Source organism: Talpa europaea (assembly GCF_964194135.1).
Source record: "Talpa europaea genome assembly, chromosome: 11".
In the NCBI taxonomy this organism is placed as follows: domain Eukaryota; kingdom Metazoa; phylum Chordata; class Mammalia; order Eulipotyphla; family Talpidae; genus Talpa; species Talpa europaea.
This window is the reverse complement of record NC_140078.1, coordinates 60,681,782-60,709,555: the sequence shown is the minus strand read 5'-3', so window position 1 is coordinate 60,709,555 and position 27,774 is coordinate 60,681,782. Positions and strand designations below refer to the sequence as shown.

At 38.2% G+C, this 27,774-nt stretch overlaps 1 protein-coding gene across 17 annotated transcripts in view; it reads right to left on the bottom strand.

Moving 5' to 3' along the window:
* CADPS (calcium dependent secretion activator) overlaps positions 1-27,774 on the bottom strand; it is a gene marked incomplete at both ends in the record, with an annotated part of 442,011 nt that overhangs the window by 151,031 nt on the left and 263,206 nt on the right. For all 17 annotated transcript variants that reach the window (XM_084246953.1, XM_084246956.1, XM_084246954.1 and 14 more), the window contains 3 exons: positions 1,046-1,154; positions 7,475-7,541; positions 25,675-25,814. In XM_084246953.1, coding sequence (XP_084103079.1) covers positions 1,046-1,154; positions 7,475-7,541; positions 25,675-25,814 — 316 coding nt within the window. The remainder of the gene's footprint in view (positions 1-1,045; positions 1,155-7,474; positions 7,542-25,674; positions 25,815-27,774) is intronic.

The following is a 27,774-nucleotide window of genomic DNA, read 5'->3' as shown; positions in this document are numbered from 1 at the left end:
TAGGGCTTGGGGCAGGTTTGAGTCACTCAGGACTGGGACTCAGAAGGTGCTAATTTTCCTAAGTAGGCTGGGCCTCAGGCCTTTCCTGCCATACCTTTTCAGGTTAGCTTCCCATCTTCTTTCAAACTATGTTTTTCTTTTATGTGTATTTTGTTGCATGTGGAAGAGCAATATGGGAGTAGAAAAAAAGGTTTTGGGCCAAATAATGCAGTATGGTTGGAAATGTTTCCCTTGTGCAGATTTGGCATAAAAATAAACTTCTCTGGGAGAGGGCTGTTGGTGCTGGTTGTTCATTAATATGCTGAAATGATTTCACACCCCCCCCCCCATTTTGAAGGTTCTTTGAGGCTGATTTCTATTCATTTTTTCTGGGAAAAAGATAAAATGGGTGTGGGGAGAGGTGTGAGGGGGCGGGATGGAGAACTTATGCAATGTAGAACTTATAAGAAATACTACCATTTGTGTGGTTCTCTTAGTTCCATAAGGTTTAGGAGCTTAGATACTAAGCTTGTAGATTGGTGTCTTCTTAGGACATAAAGACTCTCAGGGAGGGCTTTCTTTCAAGTGCCCTCATTTGAAATTGTATAACTACAATTGCGGATGTGGATGTACAGGGCAGGCTCACTTGAATGTGGAAGCACAATATCTGCCAAGTCACTGGTGAAAAACAATACACACCAACACACCACCCACACACATGCACACACACGTGTCTTTTGTACAAATATAGGACTTTCAGAAATGTCTTTTTAAGTATTCTACCAGAGGGTACTTATTTAATGTGGCATAGGCATATAAATGAAAAATTGATTATATTTTCTTTTTGGATTTAAATCAGAAGATCCCTTGAGTAAAACCAAAACCTTTGATCGGGATGGCTTTTATTCAACCATGATGGAAATGCTGTAAGATCAGAGACCATGACAGTCGTGGTCACCTGACATAGTGCCCAGCATGGAGTCACTACCTACCAAATATGAACTGAAGACTGATCTGAGAAAGGGGGGAATCTTGTGGGTTTATGTCATTGAGACTGGACAGGTACCTGGCTGGGGGTCGGTGTAATCCACAGTGTAGCCATCCAGCTGTAGAAGTTCCTGAGGCTCTGCTTTTTTCTCCCGGTAACTGCACATGGCAAATGTGTACTGACTGACCTGAAAAGGAAAAGCACAGACTGTGAGACTGGTGTCCTGGCAAAACCTTCCCCATTCAACCACATACTTTCCTGCACTCAGGAGCTGGGTTCCGATTGAATTTTGCCACCTCTTGACTGTGTGATGGGAGCAAGTTACCTAATCTGTCTGGTCCTCTGTTATCTCTAGATTGGATATAATTTGAGAACCTATCTCCTCACTGACTTATCATGAGGACTGAATTCCCAAATAGAATTCACTTAATCTTTTCCTGATGTTTCTTAAGTGTGTGATAAAAGTGAACTATTATCATTATGGCATGACTGTAATTGGCTTAAGCTACGTGGTGACTCTGCCTTTTTTTTTTTTTAGGTCCGAACTGGTTGAATAGCAGCAATTTTTAGATTGTGCCAAATAGAAAGATGGCCTGGCTGAGACTACCCTGTTTGCAGGTAGAACACTGGCAGTGCTTTTAGCCCAGACTTAAGGGCTAGTCATTTATTTATGCCCCAACTTTTTTTTTTCTTTTAGCATTTTAGTTTTTAAGGACCAATTCTCAACATCAAACCACACGTTTTGCTCTCCCACCTCCTCTTCCTGAAGGAGAGCTTTTCGTTGCATTGAAAAGTCTTCTCTTCATCTCAGATAAGAACAGGAGTGACATGCTGTCAGAAGTAATGAGTGCATGGTCACTAGGTGCCAGGCACAGTGGAGCCATCTTCAGCCTCTGAAGGCGGTGCCAATGTCACTGGTGCTGTGCTCACTACTGACACAAGGCATACGTGCCAGTGCCGGGTGGCACTTCGCAGCTGCAGCTTCAGGACGCTGTTGCTAATGTGCATCCAGACCGGCGTGGATATTTAGTGCTTCTACATCTGGCCCGTCTGCAAGGAGCCCACGGAAGAGCAAACATCCCTCACGCTGCAGGCTAAAAGCTCATGGGCATATGTACCATTCACGGAGGTGAAATGTCGGTGAACATGTGCCACATCTCTCATCTCTCAGTTACCTTTATTACGAGAGACATTTTTCTAAGTGAACTTTGATCCTAGCTGGGGCCATTTCTTAGTCTCCTTCTCCATAGCAAGACTTGTCTTTTTTCTTCAATGGTAGAGGAAATTGGTACACTCAAACCCTGGATGCATCTCTTGCACTGTCTCTTGTCTCTGACATGAAGGTCCCAAAGAGGCTCTGGGAGTGTGTCACTGCTTGGTTTATCTACTGCTGCCCTCTGTTGGTTCATGATGAAAACTTTCTTCCTGATTTGAGTTTCTTTAATGCATTTGGTTTACAGAGACTACTTATACTGCAAAGCCTTGATGAACTTCAAGGGAAACATAATGCCAGATCACTTAGAATATTTTCAGCACTAGATATTTACTATTCTTTGTAATAAGCAAAAACCCCAATTACACCTTCTCCTAATAAGCTGGGTTAAGGGTGCATGCTTGGAGGTCACACAAGCTTGGGGTCCCACACCAACTTGGATAAGCTGTCACCTGTCTACGTCTCAAACTAAGTCCTCATCCATATTTTGCCTGCATTTTATTATTTCTGAAGGATTAATTGAGCAGTGAAGGGCTTTACACAGTGTGTGTGTGACACTCACACAACAAATATTCAATAAATGCAATTATGTGAACAGTTTCCTTGCATTTAGCACTAATATTTTAACAGAGTAGTTGAATAGGTGTGTTTACTACTTGATCCTAATCCTCTGAAGGCAGACCACAAACCCAAGTCATACATCATGGTTGTATTCCACTCCCCATAAGCAAAATCTACCATAGAAGGACATTCACTAATTTAACCTGATTGGTTCTAGAGAGTTCAGTTCATATAATCCAATAAATAGGTGTTTTTTTTCCCTCCTAAATCTACTTATGTTTCTCCAAGCATAGCACTAGGCTTTTGCCATCTATTACTGGTTCCATGGGTACCTGATCACCCAAACGTCCTGGCAGAATATTAATCAAAGATATTCCCAGAAAGGTTGGGTGGTGATTTTTACTTGTCTCTGGCAACATAAGAGATCGTACATTTTGCTAGTGTGATGATTACCCAAACAAACAGAGCGTTGCATACACTCACTTGAGATGAATAAAATATCACAACCGAAGGGTGCTACTTCAAGACTCATGAGTTTCCTATTACTACATGTTTGGATTTGGCTGTTTCAGTTGCTTGCTTCTTGGCGTGCTGTGCACTGCTGCCCTCTGCTGGTAATACTGCTGAAGTTGCCTTGACAAACGCAGCTAAAATAAACCTGTCAGTGTATTAGGACCATTTTATTTTGGAATTTAGCAATTTACTGGAGGAAATAAAGGAGGGGAGAAGAAAAAAATTCTCTTTGAATGTTGTTAGTAATCACAAGTCTTGGGGGAACTTTGGGTTTTCCAGAGTACTTGAAGGGTGAGGGAATAGCATAGGCTTGGCGTTTTGATTTCTTGACTTCTGAGGATAATCTTCAAAATTTTGTTTTAAAAAATGGACCTCTTTGAGGTCCATTCATCTCCTCAGCTCATTTCCCATAATGTACTTAAACTATGGAAAAGTTTGGAATGTTTCTCAAAGAGTGGACTGAGGTCACCTTATTTAGAATGTAAGTTGTGGTGGGGCTCTATAAATATGCAGATTCCTTAAGTGAGACCAATGGAATGGGTATCTTAGGTCAGGGTGGGCCTCAGGTACCTTTATTTTGACAATTATTTCATAGATTTTCATAATTGTTCCAAATTTTTCATAATTGTTCCATAGATTTTCATAATTGTTCCAAAATTTGTCATAATTGTTCCATAGATTTTCATAATTGTTCATAATGAACAATAAAGTTTGAGAACTGCTGTTCTAGAAAACTGTCCCATGTAAGTGCTTGGAGTCAGAAGACAACTGTTAGGCTTCACATTGGCTGCTTCAGAGCCACTGACCTTGAGGATATCCTTTATTTATTCCCAGCCTCAGTTTCCCTAATGTGAAATGTGGTTAAGACTTGTCTTCATTTTAGTGACAGTTGTAAAAAGAAGCTTGATGAATTCTCAAAAGCTATAAATGTTATATTTATATATTTATATCTAAGGGACCATATAAATTAAAGCATTGACCATTATTGAAGGAATTGTAGACTATTATGGTTTGTAGAGTGCTAAAAGGAAAAAATATATCAGAAATACATTGGCTGAAAACAAATCAAAAATTGATTTTAACTAGAAATCTCAGGGAGGATTTTAATAGTTCTGTGTTAGAGACAAAAAGACCCTGTGTGTGTATTAGAGTGTGAGCGGGGATGAATTTTGGAGTCTGATACTGGATGTGTTCTTTTCGTCTTAGACTTTTAAAGCAATATTTGTTGTATTACACCTAATGGAATTCATAACTGTGCTGGAAATTAGGTGTTGACAAATTTCTCCAAAAACAGTCCATAGTACCTAACATCTAATAGAAAGAAACACACATCCTGTAATGCATTTGGGTGCGTGTGCTTCCTGTGTGGTGGTTTTCACACTCTCTTCCCAAAGTGCTCCTTCTGAGGCTATTGGAGAGTAGAGGGCAGGCTCGGGAGACTGTTTCCTGTCCCAGAAAGTTTCCCAAACTTGACCAGAGTGATTCTCTTGATTTTCCTTTTGCACTCTGAGTATCAGTGGCAAGGGTTTGCAAGTGGAAAGAAACTGAATATTGTATACAGACTATATTCAATGGTGCATGAGACTGCTGTCAAAGTATGCAGCTGTCGCAGGCTCTGAGGGCCACTCCTCACACTGGCATCCTTCTTTTTAAGCAACCTGAGACATTTTTGCTTTTTCTGTATTGGGCCAGGACTGATGGTCTTGAGTTTCTTATTTTGTAACTATGCTTGTTGCTGCAAAGGGGATGAGTTATTTCTTTATCATATTTAGATAAAGTGCTTATAATTGTGCCCACTTAAATAGTAGAGATAAAAACAAAAAGTGGAGGAATCCAAAAATAATACTGTGTTCTAGATAAGTCAACAAAGCTGCTTTTGGTGTTGTAGTGAGTAGGGCAAGAAAGTAAACAGAAGACTTGAGTTTGCATACTGACTCCCTAATACGTTTGTGGTGGGGGCTGTCAAGTCACCTCTGCAGGCTACAGAGACTACTAAGGGAGGATTCTGATTTAAGTTGAGGCAGAAGGAATTGTTTGGGGGCTAAGTGACCCCAATACACTTTGATGGCTCTTTAAAGTTAATGAAGATCACAAGAACATGAAGTGGCTCATGAAATCCTAAAATTCGTCCCTTGTGTCCTTCTGGGAAAGACACTATATTCTTTTATGATTCTCACAAAAGAGCACAGAGCTTGCTTTTTTTGTGTAAAATTCTTATTTTGTCTTGGTAGGACGTTCAGTGCGAAGACCCTAACATGTCTGTTCTAGTTACACTAACTAAAACAAGCATTCTGTCTTTTTCAGTTGAGTATCTATTGTACAGACAGGGCTTCGCAGATATTTTTGGTACATTCTTTTTTGCTCAACAGAACAGTTATCCTTCTGGATGTGAGATGCCTGACCTCATAAATCTTTTGCACAATCTATCAGTATATCCTTCATAAAGTATGTGCCCAATAAACACTGGTCAGTTGATGGTCTGAGGTACTGTTCTCAGGATGAAATGCCCCATTGCTTAGCCATGGATTACTTTGGGGGTTAAGCACAATTCCAAAGATTTCTTTTGGTTAATTTATTATAAGATTCTAGTGTGCCCTGAAGTGATCATAAAAGCTAAAATTACCTCTTGCTTATGGCCAGAGGTATTTTTTTCGTCTTAGTGACATATCAAAGATTTGAACAGTTCTGAAAGGTCTTGTCTCAAGAGCTCAGGGTTGGTGGAACCTTTAATGCAGTTGATAGAGGAAGCCAGTTTATCACGAAGTTTCAGAATTGGTAGTGCCCTAAATACTAGGCAATATTTGCAGGCAATACACTAACCCAAGGAAAACCTTTAGTCACTAAATTCCAAGATGACTCACATGGACATTTCAGAGCACAGAATAAGAATTTTTTTTTTTCAAACTGAATTACAGTTTACATGCTTTTGTGGAGAAAGGCGAATTAAAATGAGGCAAAGGCAAATTCCTTTGGAAACTAAAAAAAATTTGATGCAAAAAAACAAGCAAAAAAGGGGGGGTTATGGTGATGGGCATGTATTACAATTCAGGGACATGTACAACTATTTCTGGAAATTTTTTTTCTTTAAGAAATCTCAAGAGGGCAAAGTTACTATTTATTATTAATATATAATTACTATCAACATCTGCTTCTACATCTGTCTCTACATTTACTTAGATGTTCCCTGGTGTTTGGTTAATAATAATGCAATGGGGAAGCTCAAAAGTCGATCAAAAAGAAACATCCTAACTGTTCAGAGAGTAGACTTTAAATGTTCTCCAATTGTATTGACAAGAACAGACAAGAAAAAATACAATAAAATTCATCAGTTACTAGAGTTAGAGATGTATGTGTAAATATAGAAAAAGTGTTTACAATGATTTGTGCTAAAAGAAAAAGAAAAGCATCTTGAGAAGCTATGTTTGAAGAGTTTGGTTATTTTTGGTTTAAAAAAAAAAATCTATGTGGAAAGATATAGTCCAAACTTTTGAATATCATTACAGAAGGTCAGTTAAGACTTTTGAAAGCCCCAGGTATCAATAACAGTAGGCTATTCCCCAAAAGGTAATTCAAACTCAAATTACTGGGCAATAAAGCAGATGCAAAGAGTCCAACTATCTTCTGACTTTTCTCATAGTGATTATTAAGTGTTCTTATAAATGGAAGTTGTAAAACAAGGTCAATGTCACTATTGTCCTAATTAGACACTTGCTTCTTCCCTGGGGGTCTTTCAACAATAGCAGAGAATTGGGTGGGGTGGGGTACACTTCTTCTACACATCTTGTATACTTCCATATTCTCAGAATTAAAAAAAAATGAGCATGCATTGATTTTTAACATTTTAAAGTGATGAAAAAATAGGAAAAGGAACACAAGGGAGTTCTGTGAGTCCTGGAAATGTTCTATATCCCTCTGAATAGTGGTTACATGGATATATAATGTGTGAAAATTCACTGAGCTAAATGCTTGAGCTTTCAGCACTTCATGTAAATTTCACCTCAATTAAAAAACATTAATTCTGGGCCTCCCCTGGTGGAGCAGTGGTTGAGCGCTGGGTTGCGAGGCTGCCCTCAGACTCTGCAGCGCCAGTTCGATCCCCGCCACCGGCGAGGGTCCCACAAAAAAAAAAAAGAATTAGACATAGCTTTAAAAAAAAATTAATTCTATCAAAGTTTTCATACTGATGGCCTGAAAGACTGAGATTAGCATTGAGGAGTTACCTGCACCAATACAAAAAACCTTTTCTTCCATCTCTTCCAGACATTCTTACCGATGGCCCATAAATACCTAGGGAAAAGGAAAAAGACCAGAGCAGATTAATGCTTCAGTGAGTGTACTGTTTAATGACACTTTACCATGAAGCTGAGCACTCATGACAAGATAGTGCACATGGCTGAGAAACAGAAAGTGGCTTTTGAGTTGTGTGGTTGAGGATGAAGAACAGCAGGCAGAGTTCACTTTCATATAGCGAAGTAACTATGGCCCATCATCAAATTTGACTTAGATTCATTGATTCCAGAAAGTAAGTTAGAAATTGTTACCTTGCAACTTAATTTGTGTATGTGCTAAAAGTCTTTTAGGTAGAAACTCCTGAAAGGTATTACACAAGAGAGGGGAAAAAAAGTGTTAAATCTTACACTACAAGTCTTTCAAACCTTTTGTCAGGTCTCACTCAGTCTCAGACCTTTCCTTGTTTTCTTCAGCTGAAATTCTGGCAAATGAAGGCAAATTACAGAGACGCAGTTTCAAGTTGACAAAGCTGGTCCTCCATACCCTTTGCCCTATTTCCAAATGCTCCTTTATCTATGGAAATTAATCTTTCTACTGAAAAATGCAAGAAAGAAGGGTGAAGAACTACCAAGGCACAGTTCAAAGCGCAACCGGGATTTTAAGATCAGTGTTGCTAATCATTCATGATTTTCCCCATGGTATTAAGGATTGTGTTATATTAAACTGGCACTGATCAAGGAAGTGAGGCCAGTGGCTTTCAGGGTTTACTGGACTAAGCGAGGGAAGATCTGGTCATACCCCAAAACATCCAAATTCTTGAGTTCCATAATGGGCTTGACCTGTCAAAACTAATGGTACAACTTCCAAGTCCTCATTTCACCCAGACTTAGAATTTTTACTTTGTAACATAATAACGATGCACCTAGTTAAAATGTATACTGTCTGACCAATTTCAGTTTCCCCTGGTAGTGACTAGTGGCCTGAATCTACTGAAACCTTTGAGCCAGAACCTGGAATCCTCCTAGACCCTTCTGTTTCCTCATCCTTTGTCTCCTGTGAAGTCCTTCACTCTGTTCAGTTTTTTCACTTCTGTATTTTGGTCCACATATTTGCTTCTATGGAAAACTTTATTGCTAAAAAAATGCTACCATCCTCTGAGCTGTTGGAGAAATGGTGCTGATAGACTATCTCAGCATCGAGTTGCCACAAACCTTCAATTTTGCAAAAAGTGCAATGTCTGCACAGTGCATTAAAGTGGAGCACAATAAAATGAGGTGTGTCTATCTATTTCTATTTAAGATGATCACAGTGGCTGTTACATGGTCAATGTATTACAGATGGAGAGCCACGAGAGATATCAGGGATCAGTGAGGAAAGGGCTGCAGGGCTGCAGGCAGAAGAAAGGATGGTGGCTGGACAGATATCGAAACCATGGAAACAGCTGAACAGCTGTTAGATTCCTTAGTCCTGAGGCTAAACTGATTGGCTCTTTACATGGACCCTCTAGCTGTCCCAGCCTTCTCAATAGATTAATGTATTCTTGGCAGAAATGGACATAAAAGGGAGTCATAGCCAGAGCTAATGAGAGAGAGGGTTACTGGTCTGGTTAAGAGTATAGTCTTCTAGTTCCAGTTCTATTGGTTACTGAGATGTTGGGCAAGGTGCTTAACTTCTTGATTCCAGCTCTGGAAAGCAGGATTGGTTCCTCTCTCATATGGTTGTTGTGGAGATTAAATGAGATGATGTCTGTGGAGTATAAGATGAGGCAGAGCAGGGAGTCTATGTACAATAAGTTCATCCTTACTATAAAATGTTTCTGCATACAGAGGAAAGTATTTCATTACTAGTAGTAAATAATAGTTATTTATGTGAAAAGAAATCTCTTTGGACGTATGTACACAGGGAAATAAAAGCAATAAAAGATCAGATAAAGCAGATACACATTTCTGTATTTTTAGTAATGATTAGCAAGTTTCTAACAGTCTCACACTTTTCTGGAATTATATCTGGCAGCTACTACTCATGTTCGCTTTTCCCTTAGCTTGCATCCACATAAAGAAACTGAAACAATGAACACAGCTACTACATCTCATGTATTTACATTACAGTTTTTCTCTCTTATCTGAAAGTAGAGCATTCCTATGAAACCTTTCTTGAACAGAAATGGGGTAAATAGAAGAAGCAATTACCATTCATTATATGCAAACATATTTCAATATTTCCAGATCCCTAATATAACTACCAAATCATACTAAATAACACACAAAACTTAAATAGTACAAGCATATAGCAAAAGCAGGACTGTAGAATAAACACATTACCAATATAAAGTAGGTGCCGGGGAAGGAGCTTGGAGGGAACACCCTCTTGAATGGCTGCAAAGCAAGTGCTGAACACAATTTTTGCTTTTCACCTTTTTTATAAAAGAGTAAATCTTCTTGGAATTTCTCTTGATTAGTGAAACTGCATATTAATATAAGTGTGTGGTAAAAGTGAAGTGGTGCAATGCAAAATTAAAGTGAGGGATTACCTGTATTGATGAGTACCAGAGCAGATAAAAAGAGTTCACTAGAACCTATCGAATGTAATTCATATTAATTTTTCCTTCAAAATAAAAATATTAGCTGTTGTTTAGTGAAGTTTTAGTAGTCATTTGTGCAGGGAATTTACATGAATTTACTGTACCAAAAGGAAGGGTTAAGAGTCTGAAATCTGTAGCCATATAGCCTAGGTTTGTTTGTGACCTTGGGCAGTTTATTATACTTATTATACCTCAGTGGGGATAACAAACAGCACCTACCTTAAGGATTGTGAGGATTAAAGTATTTAGTGACATATAACATAAAGTGCTTAGAACAATATCTGGCATGAAGGAAGAACATTCTTAGGTATGTCCTTATGCTGCTATTCCTATTTTACAGTTGAAGAAACTGAGGCTTAGAAATTATAAGTCACTTCTCCAGCTGGTGAAAAATACAGCCAGAGTTTAAACTCAGAAGAGTCTGGTTCTAGAACACCCTATTCACTGTGCTATTTGCTCTGGTATTAAAGATGGTAAACTTTGGTTTCTTTATTGAAAAAGAACATGCCTGACTATTCAAGTAAGCAGAGAAGATTTCTGGTTAAAGCCTTCTGGATGAGAAAGTTGAGTGGAACCAGAGAAAAATTAACAATCCTCCTTTGGAAAGTATCAGTTGGTTTACATGAAGGAAGGGTTTTCCCTCCGAGGTTTCCTCAGAATTTATTGCTAATTTGGCACATACCAGAAGGTGTCAAAACTGAGAAAAACTGAGGGCTGTAATTTACCATTTCTGTCTAGTCAGTTCCAGTTCTGCATTTTCTGAGGTTGAAAATGCTCATTAAACAGAATGCGAAGTACCTGGAGCAGATGGAAGTTCTGTCATTGCAGACATACAGGTGGCTTTCCCCCTCTAGCTCCTTACACCACAGATAGATCTATCTGTGTGGGCAATAGTGGCCCTCAAATCTCTCTTCAGGCCATCTGGATATGTGGAAATCTTGATTGATGAATTGACAAGTCAGCATTCTAGTGTACTGAGCAGAAGTTTAGCCTAGCGGTTCCATCTCAGACGTGGTGTAGAAACACCTACGTGGAAATTCTGACCCTATTAAATGTTCTCTGGTTTAGCTGCTGTGCATGTCAGTTTCCTCAGAAAATTGGGGATAACACTGGATCTACTTCAGAGGGTTGTTGTGAGAACTGAAGGAGATGATACATGTCAAGTGTTAAACACAGTAACTGGCACATAGAGTACTCTCTGATGTTAGGCATTGTTGTTATTCTTTATAGTAGTTGCCATAATAAGCAGCTCTAGTAGAAAGGGTATGTAACTAACAACTTTGCAAAGGATTCATCTTGGGATCTTTTATTTGAATTTACATTCCGTTTTGGGGAGTATAGCTGCTGAAAATAAAGTGAGGAGCACATGCCTGCATTTGGAGCTCCAGGTCATGTTTTGCATCAAGATTCTTTACATTCTTGCTTGTAGACTTTTCATAAAACTCATGCCAATGGGTGACACTGAATGTCACCCATGGCATGTCATGGGGGATGCCCTTTCGCTGGGACATTTTAGATATATGAGAGGCTAGAGAAAACTACAGAAGACTGAAAAAGAGGAGGAAGGTGCTCTTGGGTCTTCCATGACCCCCTGATCTCAACGTCTAGCTGTTCTGGGACTACTTGAAGGGCAGCACCCATGGTGCTCTATGTAACTGTCACTCGTATATACGAAAGGATAGTCTTCCTTTTGATGGTATTTTGTGAATGTAAATGAATTAATAACTCAACTCTGTTTATTAGTCTTGCAAAAGATGAGAAGTTCAGTAGCTACTCATGAGGAAAATTTTCTGTCATGTGTTTTCTCCCAGGATACCTGGGGATGAGCATTCAGTGCAGGGAGAAGAGTATATGGCCCTCTCAGAACAATCTCTTGCTTTTGGTCACTTTACAAGCATTATAGGTAGCTGAGAGGAGATGGGAGCCAGCGACAGGGTTATGGTTCATCTTAGGGGACTGTGGAGCCAGAAGTCACTGGTGGAGAGCCTAGATGAGTTGGTACTGTGTTGGTCTAGTTGGAGATTGATGCTCAGTTGTACAGGAGGAGGTGCTGCTCCTGTTCTTCTTTGTGGTCCTATGCTACCACAGTGCTTGGTGCTGTGCTTGGTACTGTGCAGTCATGAGGCAGGACAACATTTTTTTTGGTCAGAAATGCCTCATGACAACTTATTTTAAGAATAGCCACAGTGTGACAAAAACATGGTATCTACTGAATGCTTTCCTCTCCTCCCTGGGGAGTGAAAGAAATTAAGGAAGGCACTAAGACTCCTGATGTCTTAGTTTACTTATAGTGACCTAGCAGGAAGAAGCATGGTTGGGGAAAGGCGCAGAGAAGAGATGAAAATAACGATTACAACAAGCAACAAGCAACAAGCATCGCTATCACCAATTCTACTACAGTTGTAGATTCTACAATGTATCAGCCTTTGTTCTAATTGCTTTATGTATATTTACTCATTTAGTCTTCAAAACATTCCTGTGAGGCAAACACTCCATTTTAAGCTGAACAAAAGGAAGCCCAGAGAGGCTAAGCACTTGCATACACCTATCAATAAGTTGTAGTGACAACAAAGAAGATAACATGAAATTATGAATATATTCAATTAAATCTTAAAGAGGTAGAAAAAGAGGAAAAAGTGAACAAAGACCAAATGGGATGAAGAGAAAACAAATAGCAAAATGGCAAAAAGCAATTTCATTTAAACCAAACCATATCAACAATCACATGAACTATAAATAGGCTAAATGTTCAATTAAAAGGCCAAGATAATACGATTGGATATAAAAAGTAGCTCAAATTCTATGCTGCCTGGAAGATAAGCACTTAAAATATAAAGACACAAATAGGCTAAAAATAAAAGAATGGAAAGGATTCATCATACTAACATAAGTTTTTTAAAAACTGAAATGCCTATATTACTGTCACACATAGCAAATATCAGACAGAAGATGTTAATTGAGATAAAAAAAAATCATTTCACAGTGACAAATGGTCAATTCATACAGAAGACATAATAATCTTAAATGTTTATGCATCTAATAACAGAGCTTCATAACAAATGAAGCAAAAATGGACAGAACTACAAGGAGAAACAAAGCAAATTGATAATTACAATCTGAGATTTCAATATTTCTTTCTCAAAATCAGTAAGGATTTAGAGGATTTGAACAATACCATCAACCAACTTGATCTAATTGACATTTATAGAAAATTAATAAAGGGGAATAACAATGGAATTCTAAAAATATTCAATTACTCTAGTCTAGGTAATCTTGTTTGAAGTTGGTGCCACTATGAGTGTTGTCAAGGATCTTATATGAAGCCTGGCTAAGACTTAAAAATTATCGCCCCTTTAAGGTTGGTTAAAATAAAAGGAAATTTATAACTCCTGTGAATTATTCCTCATTGGTGGACTGTGGTTTATTGAATGAACACAAAGTGGAGTTATGGGAAAACCATATCTTATTTATGTTTCAGGTCCTCAGTTAAGGTTAATTGAAAGGAATAATAAAATTCTAGACCTGGTTTTGAGGCTTACTCTAATTTGGGCAAGTCTTTTCACCACTCTAAGCCTCAAATTCCCTATTTTAAAAGTGGCAATTATTTATTCACTTATTCATTGATACAACAAAAATGACTTTTACTACATGCCAGGCCTTGTACTAGCTCTTTTGAACAATGGAGACCAATTTTCCTTCTGAAAAGGAACCCATGTCTAGGTGGGAGAGATAGAAAATGAACTAGTAAGTGAATACATTTATAATGTTTGAGATGATGACAAGTGCTCTGGTGAAAAAAATCAACATCAGGGCAGGAGGACGTAGGTGGGTCAATGAAAGTATTCTGATGAAAAAAAAGTATAGGAATATGCAGAAATCAAAGTGAGTGTCAAGTAGACATCTGTGTGGGGGAAAAGAGACATCCAAGGCTGATGACACAGCAGGGATGAGGACCTGAGGTGGGGGTACACTGATAGTCTTTGAGGAAGAGCAAGGAGGCCAATGTTTTTGGTCAGATAGGCAGTGGAGTCCTTATCCAGCAGGGTGTTGTAGCAATGGTAATGACATTGGCTTTCACTCTGAAAGACATGGGAATCATTGAAGATTTTCCATCACTTGAGAGGCAGGATCTGACTTGTGTTAAAAAACAAAAAACTACCCTGGCTTCAGGGTGGACATAAACTATAGAGAGGTAAGGCCAGCAACAGGGGGACAGCTTATGAGGCAAGTCCAACAAAAAAGTGATGGAGGCTTGACTTTGAAGCTGAACTCTAGATTTAGCTTGAAGATGAAGTGAAAAGAATTTGATTATGGATAAGATGAGGGGTGCGAGTGAAATGCCAAAGATAACTCTGAGGTGCTTGATTTGAGAAACTGGGTGAAGGGAGAAGCCATTTACTAAGATGGAAGGATAAAACTACCTAATCCTGTGAGGATGTTTCAGGCATGAAATGAGATAACATGTATGACTACACTTACTGAACTTGAAACAATATATGGATGTAAAAGATGAAGAATTAGAAAGCCACCTAGGAGTTATTAATCCTCAAATATATCCAGATACTAATGTATTAAGGCCCAATTCACAGGTCTTTTTTGGCTGATACTTTTCTATTCAGTAAATAAACTTATTCTGAATGGTTCAATGGCTCATTCAAGGAACCACAGTCCACCAAGAAAGAACAATTCATAGTACTTCTAATTTTCCTTTTCTGTTTAAATCATTAAGTGGATACAATTTAGAACCTCAGTCATGTCTCTTAAAAATTCCTTTCTCTGTCCCATTCTCTAACTTGTGACACTCTTCTGATATATCTCTCCTCCTTCCCCATACAATGGGGTTCAATAGTTATTTTACATTTAAATGAAAAAAAATGTAGATACTGTTATCTCTGATAAAGTAGATATAAACATCTTCAACAAAACCTTGGCAAGGCTCCCCTCCCCCGCCCACAGAGGCGGCACTCTCGGACCGGCAGAGAGGAGGAAAACAACAAACCAAAACGGCCACCAAGAACAAACGACGCAGCAAGCGGGACTGTGAGTGGAAAGGAACTATTGCAGCCACCACACCCCTTGAACAGGAGCTGAGGCGAACCCTGCAGGATTCGCCGCGGCGGTGAGCGAACGGCTCCGGGCGCCATGAGAGAAGAACAAAGACCCCGGGAGACGCGCACACAGCCCGGGATGCCGATGACTCCTGGAGGAACCAGAGGGGAGAAGAGAAGCCCACCCAAGATGCCGGCCAGTCCCAACAACACAGTGTCCCAACGCAGACGGCAAATTAGAAAACAGACAGTAGGGAGGAGAAGAACCACACGCAACCTAGCAACTCTCCAGAGAAAAAGCACACCACAAAAAGAAAACCAGCCCCCAGATTGCAACGACAGTAACTTGGAAGAACTTCTGAGCCTCCCAGAAAGAAAATTTAAAATTGCCGTGATTAAAAAACTGACAGAAGTCATAAAGGAAAACAATGATAAGGGAAAAATAATCAACGATCAGAAGAATGAAATTGAGTCCCTAAAGAGGGAAGTAAAAGAAATGCAGGAGATCAAAGAATTAGTGGAAGAACTAAAGAATTCTGGGAAAAGCAATGAAAGCAGAATTGATGAAATGGAAGAACGAATAAGTGCTCTTGAAGACACAGAAATAAAAAGAACCAAAACAGAAAAGGAAAGAGAAGTACGAAGGAAAAAGAATGAAGAAAGACTTCAGGAACTATCTGACTCCATGAGGAAAGGAAATATAAGAGTTATAGGAATACCAGAAGGAGAGGAGAGAGAAGTAGGAACAGAGAAAATATTCAAAGAGATAATTGAAGAGAACTTCCCAAATGTGAAGAAGGAGCTGAAAATTGATATACAAGAAGCAAGAAGAACACCAAACTTCCACGACGAAAGAAAAAATACAGCAAGACACATAATAGTAAAGCTCCCAAGAATCCAGGACAAGGAAAAAATAATGAAGCTGGCAAGAGGGAAGAAACAGATAACATTCAAAGGAAAGCCAATCAGGCTGACATCAGACTTCTCCAAAGAAACACTACGGGCAAGGAGAGAGTGGAGGGACATAGTCAACAGACTCCAAGAAAACAGATGCCAACCAAGAATACTCTATCCCGCAAAGCTTTCCTTCCTCTTTGAAGAAAGAATATGGACCTTCCCAGACAAACAGAAACTCCGGAATTTCATTGCAACTAAACCCCCACTCCAAAAAATACTACAAGGAGTCCTAAAGCCAGAACCTCAGAGGGACGAATAACAATGAAAGAAGGCCAAAAAAAAAAAAAGTTATTAAAAGAATAAATAAATAAAATCAAAGGAAAGACAAACACAATGGCAAATACAGATGTTAACATATCAATATTAACTCTAAATGTAAATGGACTAAACTCTTCAATAAAAAGACACAGAGTTGCAGCCTGGATTAAGAAACAAAACCCAACCTTTTGCTGTCTCCAGGAAACACATTTAGCTACAAAAGATAAAAATAGGCTCAAAGTTAAAGGATGGAAAACAATCCTACAAGCAAATGGACCAAAAAAGAAAGCAGGAACAGCTATACTTATATCAGATAAAACAGATTTCAAACTCAAAAAGATAAAAAGAGACCCCAATGGTCACTACATTATGATCAAGGGGACAATACTTCAAGAAGAAATAACACTCATTAACATATACTCACCAAACGAAGGAGCACCAAAATATATCAGACAACTGTTGTCCTCTCTGAAAACAGACATCAGAGAAAACACATACGTAGTGGGAGACTTCAACACACCACTATCAACAATGGATAGATCAACAAGACAAAAAATAAGTAAAGAAACCAAAGCTCTAAATAAGGACCTAGAGCAATTGGGCTTAACAGACATCTATAGAACACTAAACCCCCAAAAAACGGCGTACACATTTTTCTCAAGCGCACACGGATCATTCTCCAGGATCGATCACATACTGGGGCACAAGACAAACATCAACAGATACACCAAGATTGAAATCATATCAACCATCTTTTCTGACCATGAAGGCATCAAACTAGAAATAAACCATAAAAAGAAGGCAAGGAACTTTCCTACCTCATGGAGATTAAAAACCACACTACTGGAAGACCACTGGACTAATGAGGAGATCAAAGAAGAAATTAAAAAATTTTTTGAATTGAACGACAAGGAGGACACCAATATCCTAAATGTATGGGATGCAGCAAAAGCAGTAATAAGAGGAAAATATATAGCAATAGAAGCTCACATCAAGAAACAAGAAAGAACGCAAAGAAACAACCTAATCTCGAAGCTCAAAGATCTAGAAAAAGAACAACAAAAAAACCCCAAAACCAGTAGAAGAAAAGAAATAATAAAAACCAAAGCAGAAATAAATGAAATTGAAACTAAAAAAACAATCCAAAAGATCAATGAAACCAAGAGCTGGTTCTTTGAAAAAATCAATAAAATAGACAAACCCCTAGCCAGGCTCACAAAGGAAAAAAGGGAGAAAGCACAAATAAACAGGATCATCAATGAAAGAGGAGAAATCACAACGGACACAGCAGAAATCAAAAGAATAATCAGTAACTACTATGAACAGTTATATGGAAACAAGTTTAATAATATAGAGGAGATGGACAAATTCCTACAACTCTACAATCACCCAAAGCTAGATAAATAAGAAATAGAACACCTAAATAGACCAATTACAATTAGCGAAATTGAAATGGTAATCAAAAACCTCCCCAAAACAAAAGCCCAGGACCTGATGGATTTACAAATGAATTCTACCAAACATTCAGAGACGAATTAGTGCCTATCCTTCACAAACTCTTCCAAAAAATTGAGAAGGAAGGGACAATACCAAACACGTTCTATGAAGCCAACATTACACTAATACCAAAACTGAACAAGGACAACACAAAAAAGGAAAACTACAGGCCAATCTCCCTAATGAACACTGATGCAAAAATCCTCAATAAAATTTTAGCCATCAGAATCCAACAATGTATCCATAAGATAATTCACCACGACCAAGTAGGATTCATTCCAGGGGCACAAGGATGGTTTAACATCCGAAAATCAATCAACGTTATCCAACACATCAACAAAAAGAAATATAAAAACCATATGATAATATCAATAGATGCTGAGAAAGCTTTCGACAAAGTGCAACACCCATTCATGATAAAAGCCCTTGAAATTCTTGGGATACAAGGAACATACCTCAACATCATAAAGGCCATCTATGACAAGCCAACAGCCAGTATCATTCTCAATGGTGAAAAGCTGAAAGCAATTCCATTAAGATCTGGAACAAGACAAGGATGTCCACTCTCACCACTGCTTTTCAATATAATACTGGAAGTCCTAGCCAGGGCAATAAGACAAGAGAAAGACATCCAAGGAATCCAAATAGGAAAAGAAGAAGTCAAACTATCACTATTTGCAGACGATATGATATTATACATAGAGAACCCCAAAAACTCCACAGAAAAGCTAATTCAACTCATCAATCAGTTCAGTAAAGTGGCAGGATACAAAATCAACACGCAAAAGTCAGTAGCCTTCCTATACACAAACAATAAATCTGAAGAAGAAGAAATCAAAAAAACCATCCCTTTTGTTATTGAAACAAAAAAAATCAAATATTTGGGAATAAATCTAACAAAAGAGGTAAAGGACCTATACAAAGAAAACTATAAAACACTGTTAAAAGAAATAGAAGAAGACACAAAGAAATGGAGAGACATCCCCTGCTCATGGATTGGAAGAATAAACATTATTAAAATGGCCATCCTTCCAAAAGCAATATACAGATTCAATGCTATTCCAATCAAAATTTCAATGTCATTCTTCAAAGAAATAGAACAATTATTGATGAAATTCATATGGAATCACAAAAAACCCCAAATAGCCAAAGCTCTCCTGAAAAAAAAAGAAGGGAATGGAGGCATTACACTCCCAGACTTCAAACTATACTACAAAGCCATAATCATCAAAACTGCATGGTATTGGAACAAGAACAGACATACAGACCAATGGAATCGAATAGAAAATCCAGAAATAAACCCACAGATTTATGGTCAACTAATCTTTGACAAAGGAGCAAAGAATATGCATTGGAGCAAAGAAAGTTTGTTCAATAAATGGTGCTGGGAAAACTGGGTCGCTACATGCAAAAGAATGAAGCTTGACCACTACCTCACACCATACACAAAAATCAACTCAAAATGGATTAAAGAACTAGACATAAGACCTGAAACCATAAAATATATAGAAGGAAATATAGGCGAAACACTACGTGATCTGCACATCAAAGACATCTTTACAGACACATCACCCAAAGCAGTGATAGTGAAGGCAAAGATAAACAGCTGGGACTACATCAAATTAAAGAGCTTCTGCACAGCAAAAGAGACAATAACAAAAACAAAGAGAAACCCCACCAACTGGGAGAACATTTTTGCACCCAACACTAATGATAAAGGACTGATCACAAAAATCTGCAAAGAGCTGATGAGACTCAACAACAACAAAGAAAATAATCCAGTCAAAAAATGGGCAGAAGAGCTAAAAAGAAACTTCTCTGAAGAGGAAATGCAAATGGCCAACAGGCATATGAAAAAATGTTCAACATCACTTGCCATCAGGGAAATGCAAATCAAAACTACCATGAGATACCATCTTACACCAGTGAGAATGGCACATATTAAAAAAACTAGCAACAACAAATGCTGGCGAGGGTGTGGAGAAAAAGGAACTCTTCTGCACTGTTGGTGGGAGTGCAAACTGGTCCAACCACTGTGGAGAGCTGTGTGGAGATTTCTGGACCTACTAAACATAGAGCTTCCATATGATCCAGCAATTCCACTCCTAGGTATTTACCCAAAGGACACAGAAACATCAATTCCAAAGAACACCTGCACCCCTATGTTTATAGCAGCACTGTTTACAATAGCTAAGCTTTGGAAACAACCCAAATGCCCAAAAATAGATGACTGGATCAAGAAGATGTGGTACATATATACCATGGAATATTACTCAGCATTCAAAAAAGATAAACACATGCAATTTGCAGCAACATGGATGGCGCTGGAAGGGATCATGCTCAGCGAAATAAGCCAAAAAGAAAAAGAAAAATACCGGATGGTCTCACTCAGAGCAGGAATCTAGAAAACTTAAATAAGGGACCAGGAAAATGAATAACTATAAGAAAGTGAAAATCAAAATCAACAAAAAACTATGAACCAGAGACACTTTTAGGGGGGCGGAGGCGGGAGGGGAGGAATTGGGGTCAGAATGGGGGGGCTGCAATTGTATGGGGAATATAACAATAAAATTTATAAAAAAAAACAAAACAAAACAAAAAAAAAAACCTTGGCAAGTTGAATCCAGCAACAGACTAAGAGAATCACTGATAATGACCAAGTGGTAGTCATTCCAGAAATGCAAAATTGATTGAAAATACACAAACCATTTACTACATCAACAACAAAAAATTTACAAGATCATTTCAATACACTGTAAAAGCCTTTATAATAGACACTGTAAAAGATTCAATATCCATTTCTGATGAAAACGCAATAAATTGGGAATAAAAGGAACACATCTAAACATACCAAAGGCCATAAATGACAAAATGACAGCTAACATCACCCCAATGGTGAAAACTGAAAGCATTCCCCTGAAGATAAGAACAAGACACAGATGTCCACCACTATTGTTGAACAAAGTATTGGAAGTCTGAGCCAGGCAACTGGGCAAGAAAAAGACATAAGAGGAATCCAAATCAGAAAGAAGTAAAACTACCAGTGTTGGAAATGATATGATCTTATACATAGAACATCCAAAAGATGACAAAAGTATTAAATAATAAATGAATACAGTATAGAGGGAGGGATGACATAAAATTAATGTAGAAAAATCTGTTGCATTTCTATATGCAAACAATGAATTAGAGAAAAGAGAAGTTAAGAAAATCTTATTTACAACTGCACCAAAATGGTTGAAATACCTGGGAGTAAACTCATCAAAGGAGGTGAAGGACCTGTACCTTGAAAACTATAAGACACTAGTCAAATGAACTAAAAGAATATATGAAAAAAGGGAAAGATATTCTGTGTTCATGGATTTGAAGAATAAACATAGTTAAAATGGACAGTTAGCTATTTCAGATTCAATGCAATACCTATCAAAATTCCAATGACATTTTTCAAGGACATAGAAAAAACATTATAGAATTTGTGTGGAACACCAAAAGACCCTGAATAACCAAAGCAATCCTGACCGGCAAGAATGGAAATGGAGATATCACAATCCTTGACATCAAATGCTACTACAAAGTGATATCAATCAAAACAGTATGGTACAAAAACAGGAACACGTCAATGGAATAAATTGAGGGTCCAGAAATAAATACAAATATGAACCTTTACTCTCTGACAAAGAAGGCCTGGCCACATAGTGGAGAAAGAAATTCCTCTTCAAAATATGGCATTGGCAAGGGTGGACAGCCACATGCAAAAAAAAAAAAAATGAAGTTAGATCAATATTTAATTCTATATACAAAAATTAATTCAAACTGGATTAAAGACTTTCATGTAAGGCCTGAAACATTAAATATATAAAGGAAAACATAGATGACACACCTCAGCAGACAAAGATGCATAGGAAACAAAAGCAAATATAAACAAACTACATCAAACTAAAAAGCTTTTGTACAGTGAAAGAAACCACCAAAAGAACAAAAAATGCAGCCTATAGTTTGGGAGAAATTATTTGACATTATATGTCCAACAAAGGGTTAATTTTCAAAATAGATAAATAACCCAGACAATTCAACAAAAGAAAAAAAAAAAAACTGAAAAATACCTACATAGAGACTTCTCCAAAGAAGACATACATATGATCTCTAGGCACATGGAGAAATGTTCAACATCAATTTTTTATGACAAAAAAACCAATCAAAGCCACACTAAGATACCATCTCATCCTTGTCAGTATGTCTTATATATATATATATATATATATATATATAAATAAAAAGAAACTGGAACCAACAAATGTTGGTGAAGATATGGAGAAAGGGAAACACTCATTCACTATTGGTTGGGATGTAAATTAGAAGAGACTATATGGAAAATGGTCTGAAAATTCCTAAAAGAACTAAATATCAAAATGTGATATGATCCAGCAATACCACTCAAAGAATATGAAAACATGAACATGAAAAAAAATTATTTACTTCCATGTTCACAGCAGCAATTATACACAATGGCCAAATCATGGAGTCAACCTAAATGGACAAAGAGAGAACTGGATAAAGAAATTGTGGTATTCTATTCAATGGAGTACTACTTGGTCATTAAAAATGATTAAATGGTGGATGGATCTTGAGATGACTGAAGTGAAATAATTTAGAAGTGAAAAACAATTGCTGGATGGTTTCATTCATTTGTGGAATATGAATAACCAAAGAAAACAAAATGCAAACACCACAAAAATAACTCTTAGACTCTGTGAAGAAAAAATGGTTTCCAGAGGGATATGGAGGGGAGGAAAGGAAAGTGGCAGGGGGTGATGTGATAGGGTATTAGCACTGGTATTCTGGTGGAGGGTGAATGGAGAATGTGCACATGATGAAGTTGTGCCTAACTATATAATTATGTAAGCGAATAGCAAATCAATAAAATTTGATTAAAAAAGAAAATACGTCGTCCACAACCATTTTTGTTTTCCCTGAATCACCTTTGCACAGCTAGGTTGTTCATCCCTGATTTAGGCCACAATGGCTCTGACAGTGTTATTAAGAAGTCCATTGTCCACTTATCAAAGTTATGTTAGGTCTTTCTGGCATATTTCCCAGCAGGGGTAATTTTTAACTGGCAGCCCGGAGATAGGAAATAGCTATGGAAACTGGTAGCAGTGAATACATATTTCTCATTGCTAAATTATTACCCTAAAATATGATAACACTTTGATAAATGAATCGATAGAAAAATGACTAAATCCAGATCAGTTTCCAACAGAGTAAATGAAAAAAATGTGGGAAATGGAAATTTGTCCAATCGGGAAAGTAGTACTTATTGTCAAATGCTTGTCATGAGGACTAAGTAAGAGAGCATTTGTAAAATTCCTAGTATAGTGTTTCAAAAGGGTTGAGAAAAGTGGGTTTAGCTGCTGACACTTTTAAGGAAATTTGAAAAAAGAAAGTAGTTTTGAATACAAATACACTGACTCTAGGCTCTGCATTTTTCTCTCTCTCTCCATTCTGTTCATTCATGCTCTGTCCTTAAGCAAATATTATATTATTTATAAGTGACTATTTTGATAAAGACATGGAATCTTATCCTGTGTGATATGGGAACCTAACAGACTCCCTAAGACCTCCTGGATGTTAACATTGAAACTTGGATGTTAACACTGAAGGAAGAGATATGAGGAGAAACTCCACTGAACATTTTTGGAATATATGCCAAGGTGTGATAATAGGGAAAGAAAGCTCACCTCAGAAACATTTCATGACACATCTTCATGCATCCTAATTTAATTGAGGAGAAGCTGCTGCATTTCATCATGGATATTTGAGAAGGGACTGAGTATGTAGGAAGGGTCTGGTTCAGCTCCCCACAGTCATATGGCATAAACCCATTTCAGGTTCTGGGAACAGCTTGTCCTCAAGACATTGTCATGTAGCATCTCCAAATTGAATTTAAAACTCAAGTTCAGTATATGGTCTTCAGCTCACTGGGAATGGCTTGTCCTCAAGATATTGCCATGCAGAGTCTCCAAATTGAATTTAAAACTCAAGTTCAGTATATGTTCTTCAGCTCACTGGTAATTTTGCTTCCCGTAGGGGTCAGCCTCCTTCTTTTAAACCCCGACTGGTAATTATCTATCTTTCTCTAGGACCTTGAGCTTTCCTTGCTTCTGAGAACTCCAAAGAACCAAGCCAGGGTCCTGTTCTTTACCCTCTGACCACAAGCTGCTGTGGTCTTCTCACTGGGATACATACTTCCTGTTCTGATTGCTCCATCCTGGACTTCTCATAGATTTCTGGTTTTGTTTTGCCTTTTTCTGAAATAACACATGCTTATTATTACATCATAGCTTCATGGTTCAGGAGCTGGGCATGTCTCCATTGTGTTCTTTGGTCAGGGTCTCTCAGGGTTGGAATCCAGATCTTGGCCAAACTGCATTCTCTTCTAAAACTCACAGTCCTCTCCCAATGCATCCAGGCTGTTGGCTGAATTTAGTTTCTTATAGCTGTGGGACTGAGCCCTTCAGTTTCCAGTGGTTGCCCCACCCCATAAACAGTCCCACTATGTACTGCTTCTTCAAAGTGAAAAGAGAAACAGTTTTTATACCTCTCTCTCTCTGACCTTAGAGTCTCTTTTAAGCATTCCCCTGATTAGGTCAGGGCCACCATAGGCTTCTGTTTTAATTTTTTACATCAGTGATTAGACCCTGGTATTTGGTTCCTGAATTCTCCAAACTTCCAGTACATAAACAATTCTTAGTTTTCATGTCAGTTTTGCCATTTAAAGCCCTTTCATAGAACCGTCTTACTCCCTCTTACTCCTCTTACTCCTAGCTTGTTGGCAAACGGAACCTACAGAGTCCTTCTCTGGGTTAAACATTCCTTGATCTGAGTTATATGGCACTCCTCTCCAAGTGGCTGAATTTTCTCAGATAGTGAGGCCAAGCATTTAGTTTATTGGACCATGGCTCAGCATGTACCCAGCTGTCAATAAATAGTTTCTATACTTATCATTAGTTTGATCTATAAAACTATATTTTACTATTGTATTTTATCATACTTAAAATTAGTTCATTGGGCAGTCCTCTCAAATCTTAAGAAACTGAATATGATCATTTTTTTCCTACTCTATGGTCACTAATATAATGCTACATTAAGGGGCCTTCCTGGTGGCCTAGTGGTTGTCTAAGCATGGTCACTGCTATGGTCTGAGTTCGATCCCTGGTTAGGGAGCTAACCCACATACAGCACAGACCTCTGCTGTCTCTCCTGCTGCTCCCCTTAGCAGTGTATTTCAGTAAATCCACCTATTTTTCTCCCCATTCTGTCTCTGGTGAATCCTCTCACCCCCTGCACCTGTGGCCTACACCTCAGTTTGTCTAAGCAATAAATAAATAAATAAATAAACAAACAAATAAATAAATAAATGCGATATTAAACACTGAAACTGATTTGATGTGAACTGATTATTTGAAGGCCATCAACAGTAACTGCTCACACCTCGTGGATGTGGGTTGTTAATGAATGTATAAGTGAGTCATTTGTAGTCTGAAATATCTGGATGCCTTTGAGAAGGTATACAATCAATAAAAACTTCTAAACTAGAGTCACCCAGAATGCTTCTAAGGAAAGCTTTGAATTGTACTAGACATCTTTTCAAAAAGAGGAAAAGATGATACTATCTTGATAGCATAAACTCATATTCAGTAATCATATGAAGAACTAAGGAATTAACAATCACTCACTATCCTTTATATTTCCTTCTTGCAGGTCTCCAACAATCAGTTTTTCTTTTTAAAAATATTTTAAGAAATGAATGAAGGTGTCGGAAATTGTCACCAAGAGAAGAGACACTTACCCAGAATGCTTCATGTTCTGAGGCTTATCCATCCTGACAGCAAGTTTGATTTTGAGGTCTTGATCGGGGCAGTTCTTGGAGACAGTCATTTTGTGCCATTCTGACTGTTTGGGGCTGTTAGGGGTGGGATGAAGAATAACCTGTAGGGAAAATGGATAACCAACTTAGCCAGAAAATGAAACTGTGATAGGCAGGCTTGTATAGATGAGAAATTTTGCTGCTGAGAGTCAGTGTCTTGTCTAGGCCCTACAGTCAGTGGGAGGGCAGTTAAATGAAGTGGAGGGCTGGTCACTGGACCACCAGTCACGGTCCTCATACCAAGCAGCCCTGTCTGAGTATAGAAGTAGTGGCCTCTGGCTCTCTTCTCTCTCTCCCTGGTTAATTCTGTACACATAAAGATCATGATTTCTGTGATCCTGCTTTTTCACTTTTCAGAAGGATGAAAGCAGAGCAGAACACAGAATGTTCCCCACACAATATTCTCTTCATGTAAGAAGATGGGGGTGTGAAAGGAAGACATATCCTTCCGTGTTAAGAGTATTTCTAGTCTACTCTCTTCCCCATTCTTCAGGATTTCTTCCACTATTTCAAAATGAGAATTCCCTCAAAGGCTGCAAAGGAAAATGGAAGGCACTTTAGTTGATGAGTAAGAAATTAAAACTTAAAGAAGGGAAAGGACTTGCTTACAGATTTCAACCCAATTTAAACAAGACTTAGGGCCTCCCTGGTGGCGCAAGGGGTTAAGCACCGCACTATGAAGCAAACTGCAGCCTCTGCAGCACAAGTTCGATCCCTGGCTGGCCAAGGAGCAACCCACATGGCGAAGCAGACCTCTCCTGCCTCACCCGCTGCTCCCCTCAGCAGTGTATTTCAGTCAGTCTGTCTGTTCTGTTCCCTACTCTGCCTCTGGTGAATCCTCTCACCCCCTACCCCCCCGCCCCACATCTTTGGCCTTTACCCCAGCTTTTGAATGCATAAATAAATAAATCTTTAAAAAAATAAACAGGACTTGACACTTCATCACTTTATCCTGGCATAAAAGGAAGCACATACAGCTTGAAGAAGGACCAGTTTTTAATAAATGGCTATTGCCAGTGTACTCAGACTGGGACGCTGATTTGGGTTTCAACCTATGTGCTCATGGTCTTAGGTGCTCTAAGCTCCTAAGCAAGAAGTAGCCATCTCAGTAAATCCACTTTTAATTTTACAACAAAAGGGTTCTCCGGAGCCCCATGGGATCTGGAGAATGTGCACTTGGGAAAGAGTGAAATATTTGGAAAGTCCCCTAAACTATGGGAACATGAACTATATAAAGGCACAATAAAAACTGGTCTTGAAGATCTGTTTCTGTGAAGGCAGATGCCCTGGTTTTGTGGCATATTGATTTGGCTTTGTTTTCAAAGCATCTATTTCTCCAGGTGTGGGGAAGGCAGGCTCCTTTCCTGGGTTTCTCTGATCTCTAGAGAGGGACCACTGGAAGAAGGCTTCAGAGTCCCAGGGGTGGATACTCTGGCCTTCCAGATGCCACGTCAGCCTTGCTGCCATCATGCGAGCTTGCCCAGATGTGGAGAGTAGAATCAATGGCTTTCCTTATGATTGTGGAATAAGAGTAGGAGACCATGGAAGAAAATACTCTGAAGCACCCTGTGAAGGGTAATTTTTCATCCCTTCTGATTCCAGACCTTATTCTTTTTTCCCATTAAAATCCCTTCCCAGATGAAAGAAAATGTATATATTCTTGCTAAACACAGAATATGAGTCCCTCAATTTTTTATGACATGATTGAAAATTAAGGAGGACAGTGGCTGCCAAAATATTTTTGATCATGCCCTAATTCAGTGAAATATTTTGAGCAATTTTCAATTTGTAAATTGTGCAATCTGCCAAGTATCTAAATAAATCACTATTATTATTAAGATTAGTTAATATTAATATCAGTAAAATAATAATTTATAAGATAACTTTAAAAAGTTGAAAATATTGTATATTAGTAAAATAGTCATATTTTTACATACTTACTTAATATAGTAATATAGTTACATATATCATAAAACATACACAAATATAGACTTTTAAAAAGATAGGCTAAAGTTAAAAAGC